The sequence below is a fragment of the Ictidomys tridecemlineatus genome, chromosome 1 (genome assembly GCF_052094955.1).
Source record: "Ictidomys tridecemlineatus isolate mIctTri1 chromosome 1, mIctTri1.hap1, whole genome shotgun sequence".
NCBI lineage: Eukaryota > Metazoa > Chordata > Mammalia > Rodentia > Sciuridae > Ictidomys > Ictidomys tridecemlineatus.
In genome coordinates this window covers 50662855-50679041 of record NC_135477.1, presented here as the reverse complement: position 1 = coordinate 50679041, position 16187 = coordinate 50662855, and the positions used below count along the sequence as shown (strand labels likewise).

General features: G+C 55.5%; 1 protein-coding gene across 1 annotated transcript in view; it reads left to right on the top strand.

Annotated features, from left to right (window-relative positions):
* The window catches only part of Slc29a3 (solute carrier family 29 member 3), a 33868-nt gene extending 25562 nt beyond the window's left edge, over positions 1-8306 (top strand). Inside the window, exons 5-6 of the mRNA XM_005325994.5 lie at positions 2846-3008; positions 7009-8306. Coding sequence (XP_005326051.3) covers positions 2846-3008; positions 7009-7663 — 818 coding nt within the window. The 3' untranslated portion in view covers positions 7664-8306. The remainder of the gene's footprint in view (positions 1-2845; positions 3009-7008) is intronic.
* The last annotated feature ends 7881 nt before the right edge of the window (positions 8307-16187 follow it).

Below are 16187 nucleotides of genomic sequence, written 5' to 3'. Positions count from 1 at the left end.
AAAACCTTGGGCCTAAAATAAAATAAAAATGGACTCGTTGCTGAGTTTCCTAAGCCCAGTCCACAGGCCCCTCGCCGTGCTTCAAGAAGGGGCCACCAAACATCAATCCCCTGTCACCCTTGGCCTCAAAAAGAGGCTCTGACCCCCTCACCTCCCTCCACGGAGCTGGAGGAGGGCTCTTCTGTGTGACTTCAGTCCTGCTGGCTTCCGCTCCAGGGGCCAGTGACCAGACACCATTGTGACCCTTCCCAATTAACCCTTCCCCAGAGGACCACCCAGGAACGAGTGGATTCAAGATGGAGCATTAGGGCTTAGACTTTGGCTGTTGTCATGACTGGGCGCAGCCCCGACCAGGGGTGTCCAGCATCCTGGACATCCGAGGTGGCTCCAGCTCCCAGAGCCCCAGCACCCCTTTCCTCTGGGCCCCCGAAGAGCCCATCTGTGAATTCTGGGCGTGTTGGCATCTGAGGAACAATTCATTTGTTTGGAGGGTGTTTTTTTTAAACCTCTCATTTGCATGTATTTCCATAACTGATGAGATAAAAGCAGGGAGTCATGAAGGATGAGCTCCCCGAGGCCTGGTTTGTTGTTGATGATAAAATTGCAAATTCTCCACAAGTTGGTAAGGGAGAGGGGGAATCAATAGGCGGGACGTTAAGATCTCTCCTCCGGGCAGCGGCGGGCAGCGGCGGAATGTCTTACGGCATCCAACCCCGGTTCTTAGGAAACGTCCAGGTGGGGATTACAGCTTCTCAGGAGTGGGCCCCCTCTTGGCAAAGGGTTTACCCTGTTGTCGATGCTTTGATGTGGAAAGGACGGAAATAACCACAACCTAATTGGGAACGTGAGAGGATTTACTTGGAATTTGGACCCTGTCTGAGTCGGGCACCATTCTGAGCACTTTGCATATAATAATCCTTTCATTCTTCTGGAGGGTCCTGAGAGGTGGGTCTTACTGACACCCCCATCCGAAAATGGGGAAAATGGAGGCACAGAGAGGTTCTATGACTTCGCAAAGGTCACACAGCTAGAAGTAGCAGAGCTGAGACTGGACTGGGATTTGAGGCTCTGGTTCCAAGGTCTGTGGTCTTAGTCACTCTGCAGATTTGGGTATCTGCAGCCCCAGCCCCAACCCCAGGTCCCACCTAGGCTAATGGAATGGATGCTGGGAAAGTTGAGGGAAAGAATTGTCAGCCAAGTGTGGGTGATGCATGCCTGAATCCCAGAGGCTCGGGAGGCTGAGGCAGGAGGACTGCAAGTTCAAAACCAGCCTCAGCAACTTGGTGAGACCCTAAGCAACTCAGTGAGACCCTGTCTCTGAATAAAATATAAATAGGGCTGGGGATGAGGCTCAGTGGCTAAGCACTGAGTTCAATCCCTGGTAACAAAAAAAAAAAAAAAAAAAAGAATTGTCCATTGGGGCCAAGGCCAAGGCCATTCCTCATGTAGAGGCTCTGGCTGAGTGTGGGTGAGGCAGCAATGGGGCATTGGGTGGGCGGAGCCTCTACTGTCCTGCCCCCAGTCTGCCCCACCCAGCAGTGGACAAAGAGGTGCCCAGTAAGAGCCGCCCGGGGTGGCAGAGCAGCTGGTGCCCACATGGGCCAGCCTGCCCCACCGTTCACGGTCAGCCTCCTTGCCTCCTTGTCAAAATCCCGATGCCCTAAGGCCAGCAGACACATCCCTTCCACCCAGGGGTGGACACACTCACAGGCACCAGTGCGTGGATAGCAGTGTCCCCTCTTCCATCCATCATCCCCCTCCCACCCTCTGCCGCCTCGGGATGGACAGGACAAGCACTGGCCCCCGCTTTTCGGGCAGAGCGAGGCAGGGGGTGACTTGCCCGTCACACTCCTGCAGCCGACCCCCGCGGCTGGCACCGACTGACTCCCATGGCTGAGGCTCCCGAAGCAAAGGCGGACACACCCTGGCCTCCCAGACACAGCCGAGTGACGAGTGACCTGGCAGGGAAGGGAACTGGCACTTGGTGACAGTTCGCCGAGTGCCGGGCACTTTCTGGGGACCCTCTCATGTAGCTGTCAAAGCAGCCCGCGGGCATCGCGGTTCCATCTTACAGACAGCCTCCAGGGTTAGGGCGAACGAGGCCCAGCCAAGGGCAGGTGTGCATCCTGGGCTCGGGGGTCCCTGGGCTCGGGGTCCCTAGGTTCGGGGTCCCTGGGCTCAGGGTTCCCTGGGTTCGGGGTCACTGGGCTCGGGGTCCCTGGGCTCGGGGTCCAGGGTCGCCCTGCTGGGTCGCGCCACCCGGCACAGGAGAAGCGTTGGGTAGCAGTGAGGGGCATGAGGTGACCTGAGCCAAAGCGCTGGGCGAGGTCCTTCTGTGTGGGGGTGGCTGCCTGCTTGTGGGTGTGTGCGTGCGTGTGCTCGGGCCCACGTTCACGTGGGGCGGCCCACAGCTGCCTTTGGGTGGGGGAGATTCCGTGGCAGGGAGGACTGTGCTGGAATGTCCCCCAGACTCTCCCCACTGGCCAAGCACAGAGGAAAGGAGACCCCGAGCTCCCGGGGATTTCTGTCCCTCGCATCTAAACCGTCAGGTCCTCCTGGGAGGGCAGCACGGGAGGAGGTCAGGGCCAGGGGGAAAGCAGGGCAGGAGACAGGTGGTGGCCTCCGTGGAGGCCAAGTCCAGCACAGAGCAGGGAGCAGGGACGGGGACGAGCCACCCCCTCTGAAACTCGGCAGGACCCCTTCCTGTCTGCCACCACTTGGGGACACTGAGAACGATGGCCTCTTTGACACTGGAGGAATTGTATTTTGGTCTGAGTGGAAAGGGGCCCTGGAGTGCTCCCCTGTGTCCTCTCCAAGCGACTCCATGGTCCTCTGCCCCCTGCAGGAGGAGCCATGGGAGGGACCATTAGCGCCGTGGCCTCGCTGGTGGACCTGGCAGCGTCCAGAGACGTGACGGACAGCACCCTGGCCTTCTTCCTGACGGCGGCCGCCTTCCTGGGACTGTGCCTGGGGCTCTACTTGCTGCTGCCCAGGCTGGAGTACTCCAGGTGAGGCCCTGTCGTCCGCCCTTGGGTCTTCCTAAGTGGACAGCCTCAGCTCTCATCCCCCGGGGTCATCTGTTTCCCTGGGGTTTTTGGTCATGGGGGCTTGGTCCTCGATGGACCCCAGGGTGCTTTACCACTGAGCCACACCCCCATCCCTTTTTATTTTGAGACAGGGTCTTGCTCAGTTGCTTAGGGCCTCACTAAGTAGCTGAGGCTGGCCTCGAACCTGTGATCCTCCTGCCTCAGCCTCCTGAGTTGCAGGCTTGTCTGTTGCCTTCTTTATTACTTGCATCTGCCCCAGGGTGAGCGGGGTCCTCTGTATCCCAGGGCCTCCTGCTGCACCTGGCCTGCAGCAGTCCGTCAGTCAGTTGGCCTGGCCACTGGTGTGAGCTGGCTGCAAGCCACACCCCCAGGCAGTGGGTGTCTGCAGGTTCAGGGACAGGGAAGGAGGGGTAGAAGTGGGGCCTGAGCGACAGTAAGAAGTCACAGCTCCCGTTCACCCCGCACCCTCTGGGCCAGCTCAGGGTGCCCACCTGGCTTACTGCTGACACACCGGTTCCTCTTAGCGTTGCTGTTCTTTACGGTCATTCCCGCGTACAGGTGAGACCCAGGGATGGGAGCAGTCAGGGTCCTCACCTGGGTCCACAGCCACCGTGGCAGAGCAGGGCCTGCAGGTCCCTCCCAGCCTCTGCTTCCCACCACTCACAGCCCCGAGGGTGTCTTTCTGCCCTCAGGATCCCCTTTTGTGCCATGAGGGTCTCTCTTTTTTCCTTTCTCCAATTCCTCCTCTTCCTTTCTTCCTCCTACCTGCTCTTTAAGAAACCAGTCTTGCCAGGAGCAATGGCACGCGCCTGTAATCCCAGTGGCTCGGGAGGCTGAGGCAGGAGGATCTCAAGTGCAAAGCCAGCCTCAGCAATTTAGTGAGGCCCTAAGCAACCGAGGGAGACCCCGTCTCTAAATAGAATACAAATTAGGGCTGAGGCTGTGCTCAGTGGTGGAGGGCCCCCGAGTTCAATCCCTGGTACCAAAGGAGAAACCAGCCTTTGGCTTTCTCCCGCGTTTTATCCTTTCCAAAGCATCTTGTAAGCCCTTTTCTTATCTGACACAGGGAGGCAGGAATTGTCCCCACTTTACAGGTGACAATGCTGAGACCCAGAGGAGGCCAGGTTTCCCTGGGCCCCACAGAGGGAGCCGGCTGGGCTGCCCCCTTCCACGGGAACCTATTCTGTGAGGTGGCCTGTGAGCTAAGCAGGTTAAGTGCCTATTTTTTTGTTTATTACCAATTCATCATCATCTTATTATTATTATTATTATTATTACAATTATGATTTTTGTTTGTGACACTCTGTGGTCATCGTTGATTTTGCCACTTTACACCTGAGGACCTGAGCCCCAGGGAGCTGTGCTCGGGTGGCTACCTGGCGAGCCACCGCAGGCCCTGACCCTGGGCAGTGCAGGGAGCCATCCAGCCCTGGTCTGTGGCCGTGGGCTGCCCTCTTCCCTTGAGGTTGCTCACCACCTCAGCTGGCCTCTGGGGCTTCAGGAGGAGAGGACTCAGCCGTGGCGCCCCTCAGTGTCCCAGGCGCAGACCCCTGAGCCCCACTTGCCCTGCGGTGGTTCCTGGGGTCAGGCCGGCTCACTGTCCCCGGTCCCCTCCACTGCCTGGCACCTTGTCCTGCCTTTGAGATCACTTTTGAGACGCTGGATGAACCTGGGCGGAGAGTCCGCGCCCTGCCCCTGGTGCTCTGGGTGGCTGTTACCGAAGAGCGGCGGCCTCCGGTTCACCTGGGACTTTAGTACCAAACCAGGCAGCCTCGTAGGTCAGCCTGGGTGCCAGTCGCATCTGGGCAGGCGCGGGGCCTGGGAGCTGAGCGTGTGAGGCAGAGCCCCCGGGCCAGGCCGCCTGCACAGACTCCTGCTTCCTTGTTGATGAGAACTCGGGGCCCAGCGGCGAGCTCCCAGACAGGGCTGGCTCCCAGGGCTGCTCCCACTGAACCTGCTGAAAGGAGCCCGCGCTGGGCTGGGAGGAGGGTTGGGGAGCCTGTGGGGAGGAGCTCGACCCCAGGAACTTGGCCTGCAGCTTCTCAGAGCAGCCTGGAGGCCAGGACCCCGCACGGAGCCAAGAGGGAAGTGGGACTGTTCCTGTCCCTTCGTAGTGACTGGGAAACATGGTTCAAGGCCCCCGCTCAGCATCACAGGGAAGGACTGGGAGCAGCACTCCCACCCACTCACGGGGCAGCTGGAGGCTCCCAGGTTGGAAAGACTGGCAGAGACTTTGAACCCCCAGAGCTCTGTAAAACCTCCATCTCAGAGGAAGAAACCAAGGCCCAAGGTCACACAGGGGGACGGAAGCAAGGCTGAAACCAAAACCCAGTTGTCACCACGCTGTGGTTTTCCCCCACACATGTACCCCAAGCCCTTATGTTGGAGCTGTGTTAATACAGTCAGCCTGTTTCCTGGCTTTCAGATACCTGAGGCCAGAGAAGTTAAGGGCTCAGGCAAGGTCACACAGCAAGGCAAACTAACCGAAGCAGAAGTTGAAAAGATTGATGGTATTCAGCACTGAAGATCAGGTGGGGCAGACACTGCTGTCGGGTCCTTCCTAGTTCTTTCTACCACTCTGTGTCGACTAGAAACAATCCCATGTGGTCCTGGCTCCAGGGAGCTGTCCCCTGTAGAAGGAGATGCATGATGGCAGCACACTAACAGGATGATTACAGATCATGGTCACATTTTTGAAAAAAGTAAATAGGTACTCACAAAAATTAACAGGTCAGGTGACATAGGGTGGGTGATTAGTATTGGGCAGAGATGAATTGGGACTCTTATCTGAGAGCAGTTGATGGATATCAAGAGAAGTTTCACAGATTCAAACTTTTTTTTTTTTTTTTTTGGTACTAGGGATTGAACCCAGGGACATGTGACCACTGAGCAGACTCCCAGCCCATTTTTAATATTCTATTTAAAGACAGGGTCCCGCTGAGTTGCTTAGAGTCTTGCAAGGTTGCTGAGGTTGGCTCTGAACTCGCGATCCTCCTGCCTCAGCCTTCCACCATGCTGGGGTGACAGGTGTGTGCCACTGCACCCGGCAGAGGCAGACTCCCAATCCAGGGATCTCCTGTTCTCGACATCTATCCTGCCAAAGTACTAGGCTACACGTGCAAGGACTTCAGTATAGGGATGCTCGAGGCAGTGTGACTTGTAGTGAAAAACGGGGGCCAACCTAAACGTCCAGGGGAGCAGGACATGGTACACGCCTAGGCTGAGCAATGGTGCAGCAGAGAGGGGACCGAGAACCCGGGGGGGTCTGTGAAAGGTTGGCCACAAGATCGTGTCCCTTAGGCAGTTATGCATAAGCACTTGGAGTACCAGGCCGCGCGACTTTGGCCGCTGTGGATGTACGAGGCTGTATATTGTTGCAAAAAGCCTTGCATACAGTTGGAGCCCACTTTAAGTAACTGCGCATAGGGTGCGGGTTGTGGTTTTTGCAAGTTCATGGGACATTACTGACGAGGATGCTAATGGTCAGTGGCACTCGGGAGGGGTCAGTGGGAGGACAGCAGGGTTCGACTGTCCTTGCTCTTCTGTGTTATTTGGTGCGTTGCATGAGCCTCTGTTGCTCCTAGAATCTAAATTTTCGGGTTTCTGTGTGCTATTTTTTTCTCTATCTCCCTCTCCTCCTCTCCAAAATTCAAAACCAAACAGACGAGCAAGGACAGGAGGAGCCTGTGCTCATCATGTGGTGGTCAGCACTGATTCCCTCTGTCCCTTAAGCACAGCAGCCACCACTGGCTGAGGCCTGGAGCCGGCCTGGTGGGCAGCCTGGGATGGGGGGCCTCCTGTAGCCACCGCATGTACCACATGCGTCATCGAGGGACCCCAGGCTGCAGGGCCTAAGGGTTCTGTCCTGAACACACTGTGCAGACTCCAGGGTCTCTCCCTGGAAAGCCCAGGTGGCCTCTACGGTGGCCCGCTGACCGCACACCCTCCCTCCTCCCCGCAGGTACTATATGAGGCCCATTTGTCCAGCCCGCGTGGTCTCTGGTGAAGAGGCCGCACCGCAGGACACCTGCAGCACCCCCCTGGTGGCCCCGGGATCCGGTGGGTCGCACCTGCCGCCCCTCCGCCCCATCCTGAAGAAGACCGGCGGCCTGGGCTTCTGTGTGCTCTACCTGTTCCTCATCACCAGCCTCATCTTCCCCGCCGTCTGCACCAACATCGAGTCCCTCCACAAGGACTCGGGCTCCCCGTGGACCACCACGTTCTTCGTGCCCCTCACCACCTTCCTCCTGTACAACTTTGCTGACCTGTGTGGCCGGCAGATCACTGCCTGGGTCCAGGTGCCAGGCCCCAAGAGCAAGGTGCTGCCCGGCCTGGTCCTGCTGCGCTCCTGCCTCGTGCCCCTGTTCGTGTTCTGCAACTACCAGCCCCGCATCCGCCTGGCCACCGTGGTCTTCCGGTCCGACGTCTACCCCGTGCTCTTCACCTGCCTGCTGGGGCTGAGCAACGGCTACCTCAGCACCCTGGCCCTCGTCTATGGGCCCAAGATCGTGCCCCGGGAGCTGGCCGAGGCCACAGGAGTGGTGATGTCCTTCTACATGTCCATCGGCCTGGTGCTGGGCTCCGCCTGCTCGGCCCTGCTGGTGCACCTCATCTAGGGCGGGCGCGAGGATGTCAGGGCTACCTGAGGCTCGGGGCCCAGCGATGGGCGAGAGGGCCGGCGCTGCCAAGGCGCGGAGGACGGGGCCGGCATCCGGCTTGGCGCAGTGCAGAGCCATCGGCCTCTCCCAGGACGCTGGTCAGCCGTCCGTGCCCCCCGGACCACGCAAGGAGAGATGCTCCAGACCCTGCAGCAGGACACTCTGAGACGTTGGAAGAGGACACTTGTAAAGAGGGGCTGTCACCGCCTTAGCTGATGGGTCACTCACGGTCAGCTGTGAGCTGTCACCAGGCCACAGCAAGATGGGCGGGGATCCTCGGCCCTCCCTACTCAGCAGAGGCACTCTGGGGTGGCTGTCTTCAGGCCCAGGACCCAAGCCTGCACTGCCCCTGCCTTTTGTCAGGAGAGAACAGAACCTAGACCCAGAGCCCAGAAGACCCCGGCCGAGCCCCCCTTCCCCGGACTGGGCTCAGCGCACCCCTGCGCCCGGGACCCAGCAGGTCGGCCTGGGTTCTCCAACAGGGGGGACTGGCCTGGGGGGCCACAGCCTGGATGGGCACAGGGTCTTTCCATGTTAATGTTTACAACATGCCAGGGCCATTGGTTCAAGGGCCCAATAAATACTGGGGTGTTCAATGTGACCTGATGGGTGTCCTTGTCAGCCAGGGTCTCGGCAGGAAGCGACGCACTAAGTTTGGGTAATTTGTTATATTGCATATACGTGGGGGGGATGGCTGTGGTTTTTAGTCCTGGGGATGGAACCCAGGGATGCTTTCCACTGAGCCACACCCCCCGCCTTTTTTTTCAGCCGTTTTCTAATCTCTCATTTCGAGACAGGGTCGCGCTGCGTTTCTTCGGGTCTTGCTGAGTTGCCAGGGCTGGCTTGGAATCTGCGGTCCTCCTGCCTCAGCCTTCCCCAGCCTCCGGAGCCTCTGGCATTACCAGGGTGCACCACCATCCCCAGCCCCAACCCTATTTATTTATTTCCTTTTTTTGAGACAGGGTCCCACCAGGTTGCCTGGTCTGTCCTGGTCTGTCCATGGTGCCCCTCTGGCCGTGGCCCACTGAGTTGCTGGGATCACAGGGGTGTGTCACACGCCCCGGGAGACGTGGGCTTATTTTAAGATCAGGCAAGGGAATCCCGAGGGTGGTGGTGGGGTCTCCAAGAACTAATAACAGCAGCCGGACAGGAGCCAGTCCTTCTAGGACCTAGAGATGTAACCTCGATCTGGGGTGAAGAGGGACGCGCGCAGCCCGTCACCGGCAGGAGGCAGCTGAAGCCACAAGCTCCCTGCCTTCCTCCCCTCTCCTCCATGCCCCTGTGGACCCAGTCAGAGGTGGGAGCAGGCGGGGAGAGGGCGGCGGGGCTGGAAGATGCTAGCCCGGGGCTCGGGGCTTGCAGTGACTGGGCCGTTGGCACTTGGCTTTTGCTGTTTACGACTGTCACCAGGGCCCTGGCACTCTGGTGGGCGAACTTCAGTGTTGCTTTGTTCTGGTTTGGTACGGGTGTTTGTGTACATCGAGGTTGTTCCAAAAATGACCAGCAAAGCCGGGCACCGTGTTGCACGCCTGTGATCCCAGCCACCCGGGAGGCTGAGGAGGGAGGATGGCAAGTTCAAGGCCAGCCTCAGCAACTAATCGAGGCCCCCAGCAAGTTAGCAAGCCCCTGTCTCTAAATAAAAAATAAAAGGGCTCAGGATGTGGCTCAGTGGTTAAGTGCCCCTGGGTTCAAAACCTGGCACAAAAACATAATTTTAGAAAAAGACAACCAGCCCTGCTCCGCTGCTCCCATGGGTGGTGACTGTGGTCCACGTCCTTCGCGACACATTCCATGAAGAGTCGCTCTGGCCTTTCCGGTCCGTTGCAGATGCCCACAAGGCTGTTTCTTGGGGAAGGAGACGGGTTGGGGATCAGGGAGACGGGGACCTGGTGAGAAGCTGGCACCCGCGTGTGCGTGAGCCCTCTCCTGAGAAGCGCAGGCCGCGGTGTCCTGCCGACTCCTGATTAAGCTGGGAAGCCATCTTCCTAATCCACCCGGTGGCAGCGGCTTAAGTCCCGTCCTCTCAGTCGGGTTCACAATCCCTCTCCAGGGCCAGGGAATGGAAGCCAGACCCCCTGGAAGGTTTTCTAAATTTGGTACCTAGAAAAAAAAAAAAAATCCTAGTACCATCCCGGCCTCCACAGGAGGCCACCACCACTGTGGGTGGCTTGGGACGTCGCCTCCCTAGGGACCCCGTCTCTCTAGGAGCCTCTCTGCCTCACGTGCTTCAGAGGTGGGCAGTGTAAACAGCCTCTCTCGGCTCTGGATGGGGACCACCCTGGAGCCAACCAGAGGGAGCAGCCTCAGAGACGTGGTTTCTTGTTGGCATGGAGCCAAATGGGGAGAAAGTGGCAGCTGCCATGAAGCAGCGCCAAGATTAGGGACAAGATCAGTGCCCACCTTGTGGGCAGAGAAGCCGGGGCAGCTGTGTGGTGGAAGCATCTCCTTTGTGACTCACCTGGGCAGGACTCTGTGAGCCACTGTCCACCCGCCTTAGCCGACTCTTGTGGACCAAGACACAGGCCCACAGCCACTCAGCACCCTCTGTGCTGCTCTTGTTCTGGAAGGAGCCCCGTGTCCCCCGCCTGGGTCTCGCATGCCTCACCCCAGACAGCCTCCCTCCTGCAGCGCTGGCCCCTGCCCCCTTCTGGAAGCGGAACAAGGGCAGAATATTCTAAGCCGCAGTCACAGGTGTTCATCTGGAGTCTCTGGGTGGGATGCGGGATTCATGGACCCCCGGGATCTCAAGCAGAAGTGTATGCTCTTCCCCTGGGAGAGGAAGAAGCCCTGGCTCTCGTCAGATCGGCAAAGGGAAACACCTTGTAAGAAGGCATCGGAGCCCTCGGTGCCAAGCTACAGACCCTGTGCAGCGTAGAGGCTGCCCCGGACAGTGCTCAAGAACCAGGTGTGTGATTTTGAACCCAGACTTTCCTAACAGTCAGTGACTTGGTGCGAGTCCTTCACCTCTGCCTTTGTCTCTCTGTCTCGTACTAGGAACTTCATCCAGGGGTGCTTTACCACTGAGCCACATCCCCAGCCCTTTTTCACTTAAGAGACAGGATCTCATTGAGTTGCTTAGGGCCTAAGTGGCTGAGGCTGGCTTTGAACTCGCAATCCTCCTGCCTCAGCCTCCCGATGGGCAATCTCTTAACCTCCAGTTTCCTTGTACGTAAAGGGGGAAAACAGTGCCTGTCCTCACGGGGTCCTTGTGATCCAATGAGTTGATCTACACAGAGCACCCCATCCAGGCTAGAGGGCTGCCGTCCTCCCCACGAGGGTGACAGGGCTGGGTGCTCCTCAGCACTTTGTCCATGAGGAAGAATGACAGTGATAATAACCCAGATCCAGAGCCTCTGCCTGCAAATGTGGCAGGTCCTGCTGACCCACCGTCAGGTGAGAGCATGGCAGAGAGGAAGCCCGCCCACTTTCAGAGGAGGAAAGGTGTCCGTGATTGATTGATTGATTGCAGTACAGGGGACTGAGCCCAGAGGCCCTCTACCACAGAGCTACATCCTCAGGCCTTTTTATTATTTTGACACAGGGTCTCCCTCCGTTGCCCAGACGAGCCTTGAACTTTCCATCTTCCTGCCTCAAGCTCAGCAGTAGCTAGGTTACAGGTGTGCGTGTGCCACGGGCCGGACTTGAGGATAGGCTTTGGAGAAGCTGGAGAGTAAACCAGATCCACCCAGGGTCAGTCCTGGGCAAGGGGGGAGAACCAGTTATGGACCCCAGGATGCAGGAGATGGTCTTGGGTGTGAGTCAGAAGCTGCACATCTGAAGGGCCTGGTGCACTGACCTCTGAGCGCCTGTCCTGTGGCCTTCCTCGAGTCCTGCTGACTCATTTGATGAGAAACAGAGGAACTGCCTCAAGTGTCTGAATGCAGAATCTTACTTAATCCAATCACACTCCAGCAAGTATCACTGACCCCAGAACTGAGATGTAGGCCCACAGCTGGACGCGGCAGAGCTGAGCGTCAAATCCAGTCTGCCCGCCTCTGGGACTCCTTGCCATTACCACCGCGCTGGTGTGTATCACGGTCCCCAGGAACACTGGGTAGATGGCAGAGGGCTGAATCCACCCCACCTCCCACCCCCTGGAGTCTGCGATCCCAGGGGTCTGGGGTGGGGCCAGTCCTTGCATCTCTGATTAGTTTCCAGGTGGTGCTGAATCTGCCCATCTGAATCCCACTTCCAGGAGACACTGAGGAGGGGTGTCAGGAGCTCACACCTGGCTTGGGGAGACTGTGAGGCTTCATCTGCTCCTGTTCCAGCTGAGGGCTCAGGGCCGCAGAGTCTTCAGAGGGGGTGAAGCCTGTGGCCGCTCCCTCGTCCTTCCTTAAACACCATCACAGACTCAGGGCAGCCTGGGCACAGGGAGCGCCAGCCACATCCCCTCCACCAGCCCCTAAGGGCAGTGCCCACAGACTCTGCTCTTGGGTTGCCCCTTTCCCATCTGCTTCCTTCAGCTGAGACCTTCTCCATAAATATTCAGGAGGAGTGGGGAGGAAGAAGGAGTTCCAGGGGCAAGTCAGAGAGGAGCTGGTGGAGCTGTGGTCTCACCTCCTGGCAGGCATGTGTGGAGCTGGGGAGTGGGGGGGGGGTGCCGAGCCTCCTGCCAGGGCTGGGGTCACACCTCCTACCTGTTCTCTGGAGCTCATTAGCTGCTAAGGTGATGTTCACTGTTTTTCATTTTTGCTGAGTCTTTGCTGAGACTCAAAAAGGGAAATGAGCCGTTACCAAACAGCAACTTTTTGAAACAGAAACTGAGCAGACTGCAGTTTCTAATAATGTTGGTGAGCTAGGAATGCAGAAGTCTGGCCTTGCTTTATCATCGTTATCTTCCAGAGAGCGTGTCTGGGGCCTGCCTTCTGCTTACAGAGCTCTCAGAGAAGGGAAGGGGGGTTGGGGTTAGGGAGGGAAAGGGAATATGTAGGACAAAGGGGACATGACAGCCCGCAGCACATGACCTTTTCCCCTTCTGGACCTTACTCCAGGTACCTGGGACACCTGAATTCTTTGCCCAGATGGCCTCAAACAAGTAATGAGGGCCGAGGCAGGCCTTGCCCCAAGTGCAGATGTTCAAGGCACTCTCAGGCACAAGGGGTGGCTGTTGCACGTGGTGCAGGTCAGGATGTATGGGTTGGGGTGTCTACATGTGCATGGGAGATGTCTCCAGATGTGGGACTGAGCCAAACTCAGAGAATACAACAACCTTCCAGGTTGATATAAAGCTATGTGTGTCAAGGAAGAAAGCATGTATTTCAAGTGTGTCACTGGGTGTATAAATCACCTATGGAGACACGGGGTATAAGGGCTTCATTTGTACTCTTGTCCTGGGCCCATCAGAGTTCTTTTTCATTACCTAAAGTTTGAATTCCCCTTCCTTGGATTCAGACAGAGCTCTCCATCTGCACCTCTCCTCCTGTTTCCCTCCCCTCTCTTCCTAAGCATCCACATTAGGAACCGCAGACAGGATTAGGAGAGATCAGTAGGGGATGCAGCACTTTCTTCAATCCCTTAGCCATATCGTGTCCTCTAGGGACATGCAGGACAGGACATAAGCGGGGACCATGCATTCACCCTGAGCCATGGCTGGTCTCCTTTTTGTCTCCCGGTGGACTCTGGGTTACAACTCCGTCCTGCTGCCACTGTGAAAATCCCTGAGACACGAGGCTAGATGGTTCTGTGAGAAGTCATGAGCTCCATCTTGGTGTCTGTGTTTGGAAGAGTTGAGTGGCAGGGAGCAGGCCCTGGGAGCCCAGATATTTGTTCAGGGAACAACTACGGGAAGAGCGGTGCTGCCTGTCCTCATCTCCATCTTGGAAGAGTGTCGTTAGTTGGCACAAGGGAAAAATCAGTGGGTGAAAGGTGGCAGCCTGCAGTGTCATCACCATGAGTTGGGGACCCTTCTGATCTCCTGCCTCTTCCTTGGCTGCTCATGGTGTCATCATCCACATTTTGTTACATGTGACACCCTTGCCCACTGTCTCTGTCCTACCCACACATCCTGTGGCAGTCTAGAGACTGTAATCCAGAAGTGAGCTGCCGTCTCTGGGAGTTCAGCCCCTCTTACCCCAGAAAGTCAGCCAGGAACACTTGCTCCACTTGCTTCCTTGGGGCCTGGGAACATGCAGTAGTAGTTGGCCAATAGCTTTTGGCACACACCAAATTCTGGTGACCAGTTCCACCTGTGCTTGAGCAGGAAGCTTGTGGTGGATCAACGAGGACGGATCTCCTGCTCCCCACCTGTCCCACAGGCCCTAAGAGAATCAGAGCAAATACTGGAGAATGGACAGCTCCAGCCATCTGGCCACTGTTTTTCCAAGTGTGGACAGTGAAGTCCTGGTACTGTGCTAGGCAACTTCCGGTGCCAGGCAGAGTGTTAAGCACAGAATCTCAGCATGTGGATATTCTTCCTTTTCAGTTCTTTCAATGCTGATTACCCATGGGAGAAATTTTCAGCTTAGTACCTGAATTTGCTAACACCTTGATAAAACGGGGCATTCTCTCTTTTTAATAAGAGATCAGGCCTTACTTCAAGGTCTTGCCTGCTAGAATTGAAAACAATGCTGTAATCTGTATTTCTTCCTTACCTTCTATTTATAACAGTTTTCCAATAAAATGATGTCATATGGGTTTTTAAAAAAGTAAATGTCAAGCTAGGCATGGTAGTGCACTCCTGCAATCCCAGCAGCTCAGGAGGCTGAGGCAGGAAGATTGTAAATTCAAAGCCAGTCTCAGCAACTTAGTCAGGCCCCATTTCTTTTCTTTCTTTTTTTTTTTTTTAAAGAGAGAGTGAGAGAGAGAGAAGGCGAGAGAGAGAGAGAATTTTTAATATTTATTTTTAGTTTTTGGCGGACACATCTTTGTTGGTATGTGGTGCTGAGGATCGAACCCGGGCCGCACTCATGCCAGGCGAGCGCGCTACCGCTTGAGCCACATCCCCAGCCCAGTCAGGCCCCATTTCTAAATGGGAAACAAACAACAACAACAAAAAAAGGGCTGAGGATGTGGTCATTGGTTAAGTGCCCCTAGGTTCAATCTGGTACAAAGAAAAAAAAAAAAAGAAATATCAGTAAAGCAATTGAGTTAAAATATTCAGTTTAAAAAATACAGGTGGTTCTTTGGGATCACAAATATTCAAGTTTATCATGAGAATGATGTGTTCACATTTAGAATATAGACTGGGGCTAGGGCTTTAGCTCAGTGGCAGAGCACCTGCCTAGCATGTATGAGGCACGGGGTTTGATCCTCAGCACCACATGAAAAAAATAAATAAAGGCTAGCCTGCCACTCTGGTTTTGAGGATAGACAGCTGTCTATATATACATAAATATATAAATATATATAAATATAAATATATATTTTACTTTTAAAAAATTAAAAATAGGGCTGGGGATGTGGCTCAAGCGGTAGCGTGCTGCCTGGCATGCATGTGGCCCGGGTTTGATCCTCAGCACCACATACAAAGATGTTGTGTCCGCCGAGAACTTAAATAAATAAATAAATAAATTCTTTCTCTCTCTCTCTCCCCCTCTCCTCTTTAAAAAAAAATAAAAATTAAAAATAAATTGTAGTTGTAGATGGACAGAATGCCTTTATTTTATGGAATGATGGACAGAATGCCTTTATTCCTTTATGGAATCCCCTCAGTGGAGTTCCTCTTTCCTGGTTGACTGTTTTCACTATTTCCATTTTCACCAAGCAAAGTAAGAACTTCTAGGATTACTGATTATCCCCTTTAAATTTGGAGCCATTTTAAAATTTAGTCGCTATTTTTTCAGAAGTGAAGGGCTTCACCCATGGAGCTAGTTGAAACTGTAAGACAGGACAGGAAGGGGTAAAAATAGAAGTGGAGAGAAGTTTAAGAAGGAAGTAGAGAACATAAGCCAAAGCAGTGTGAATATTTTTAAGAACCTGAAACTCTGGGGAGTGGGAGGAACAAATTCCAGGTTGTCCCTTTCCTAAGTGAACAGAGCACTGTGTCCCTGAGAACTTGCTGACCAAAGCCACTCTTAGATACGATTATTACTTTTTATACCTACTACGATGATCGGCCCATTAATTTCACCTGGGCAGTTAATAGGTGCAGGGTTCCGGGCTAGGACCTGACATCCTCTCCACCATCCTCAAAAGAAGGCTCTAAGCTACATGGACTCTGGAGATGAGCGACCTAGCAATGGAAATCTGTGCGGCTGTGTGAGTCAGGCCAAATTAAAATCTTCCCTGAACCTCATCCTGCCATCTGTAAAATGGCATAATGTAAGCAACCAATAACAATGCCTCTTATTAGTCACTATAGGTATTTTCATTGTGCCCAAGGTTAGAGTTGAACCAGGCTGTGGGTGCTCCTCTCCAGGCTCAAGGCCCAGAATCAGAGTAGCGCGGCCTGGGCAGCGGGGTGGGGCTCAGGCCGCCGGGCACATGAGGACGCTGCTGCTTGGCCACTGCCGGGCTTCCATAGGTCTCCCAAGAACTCTGG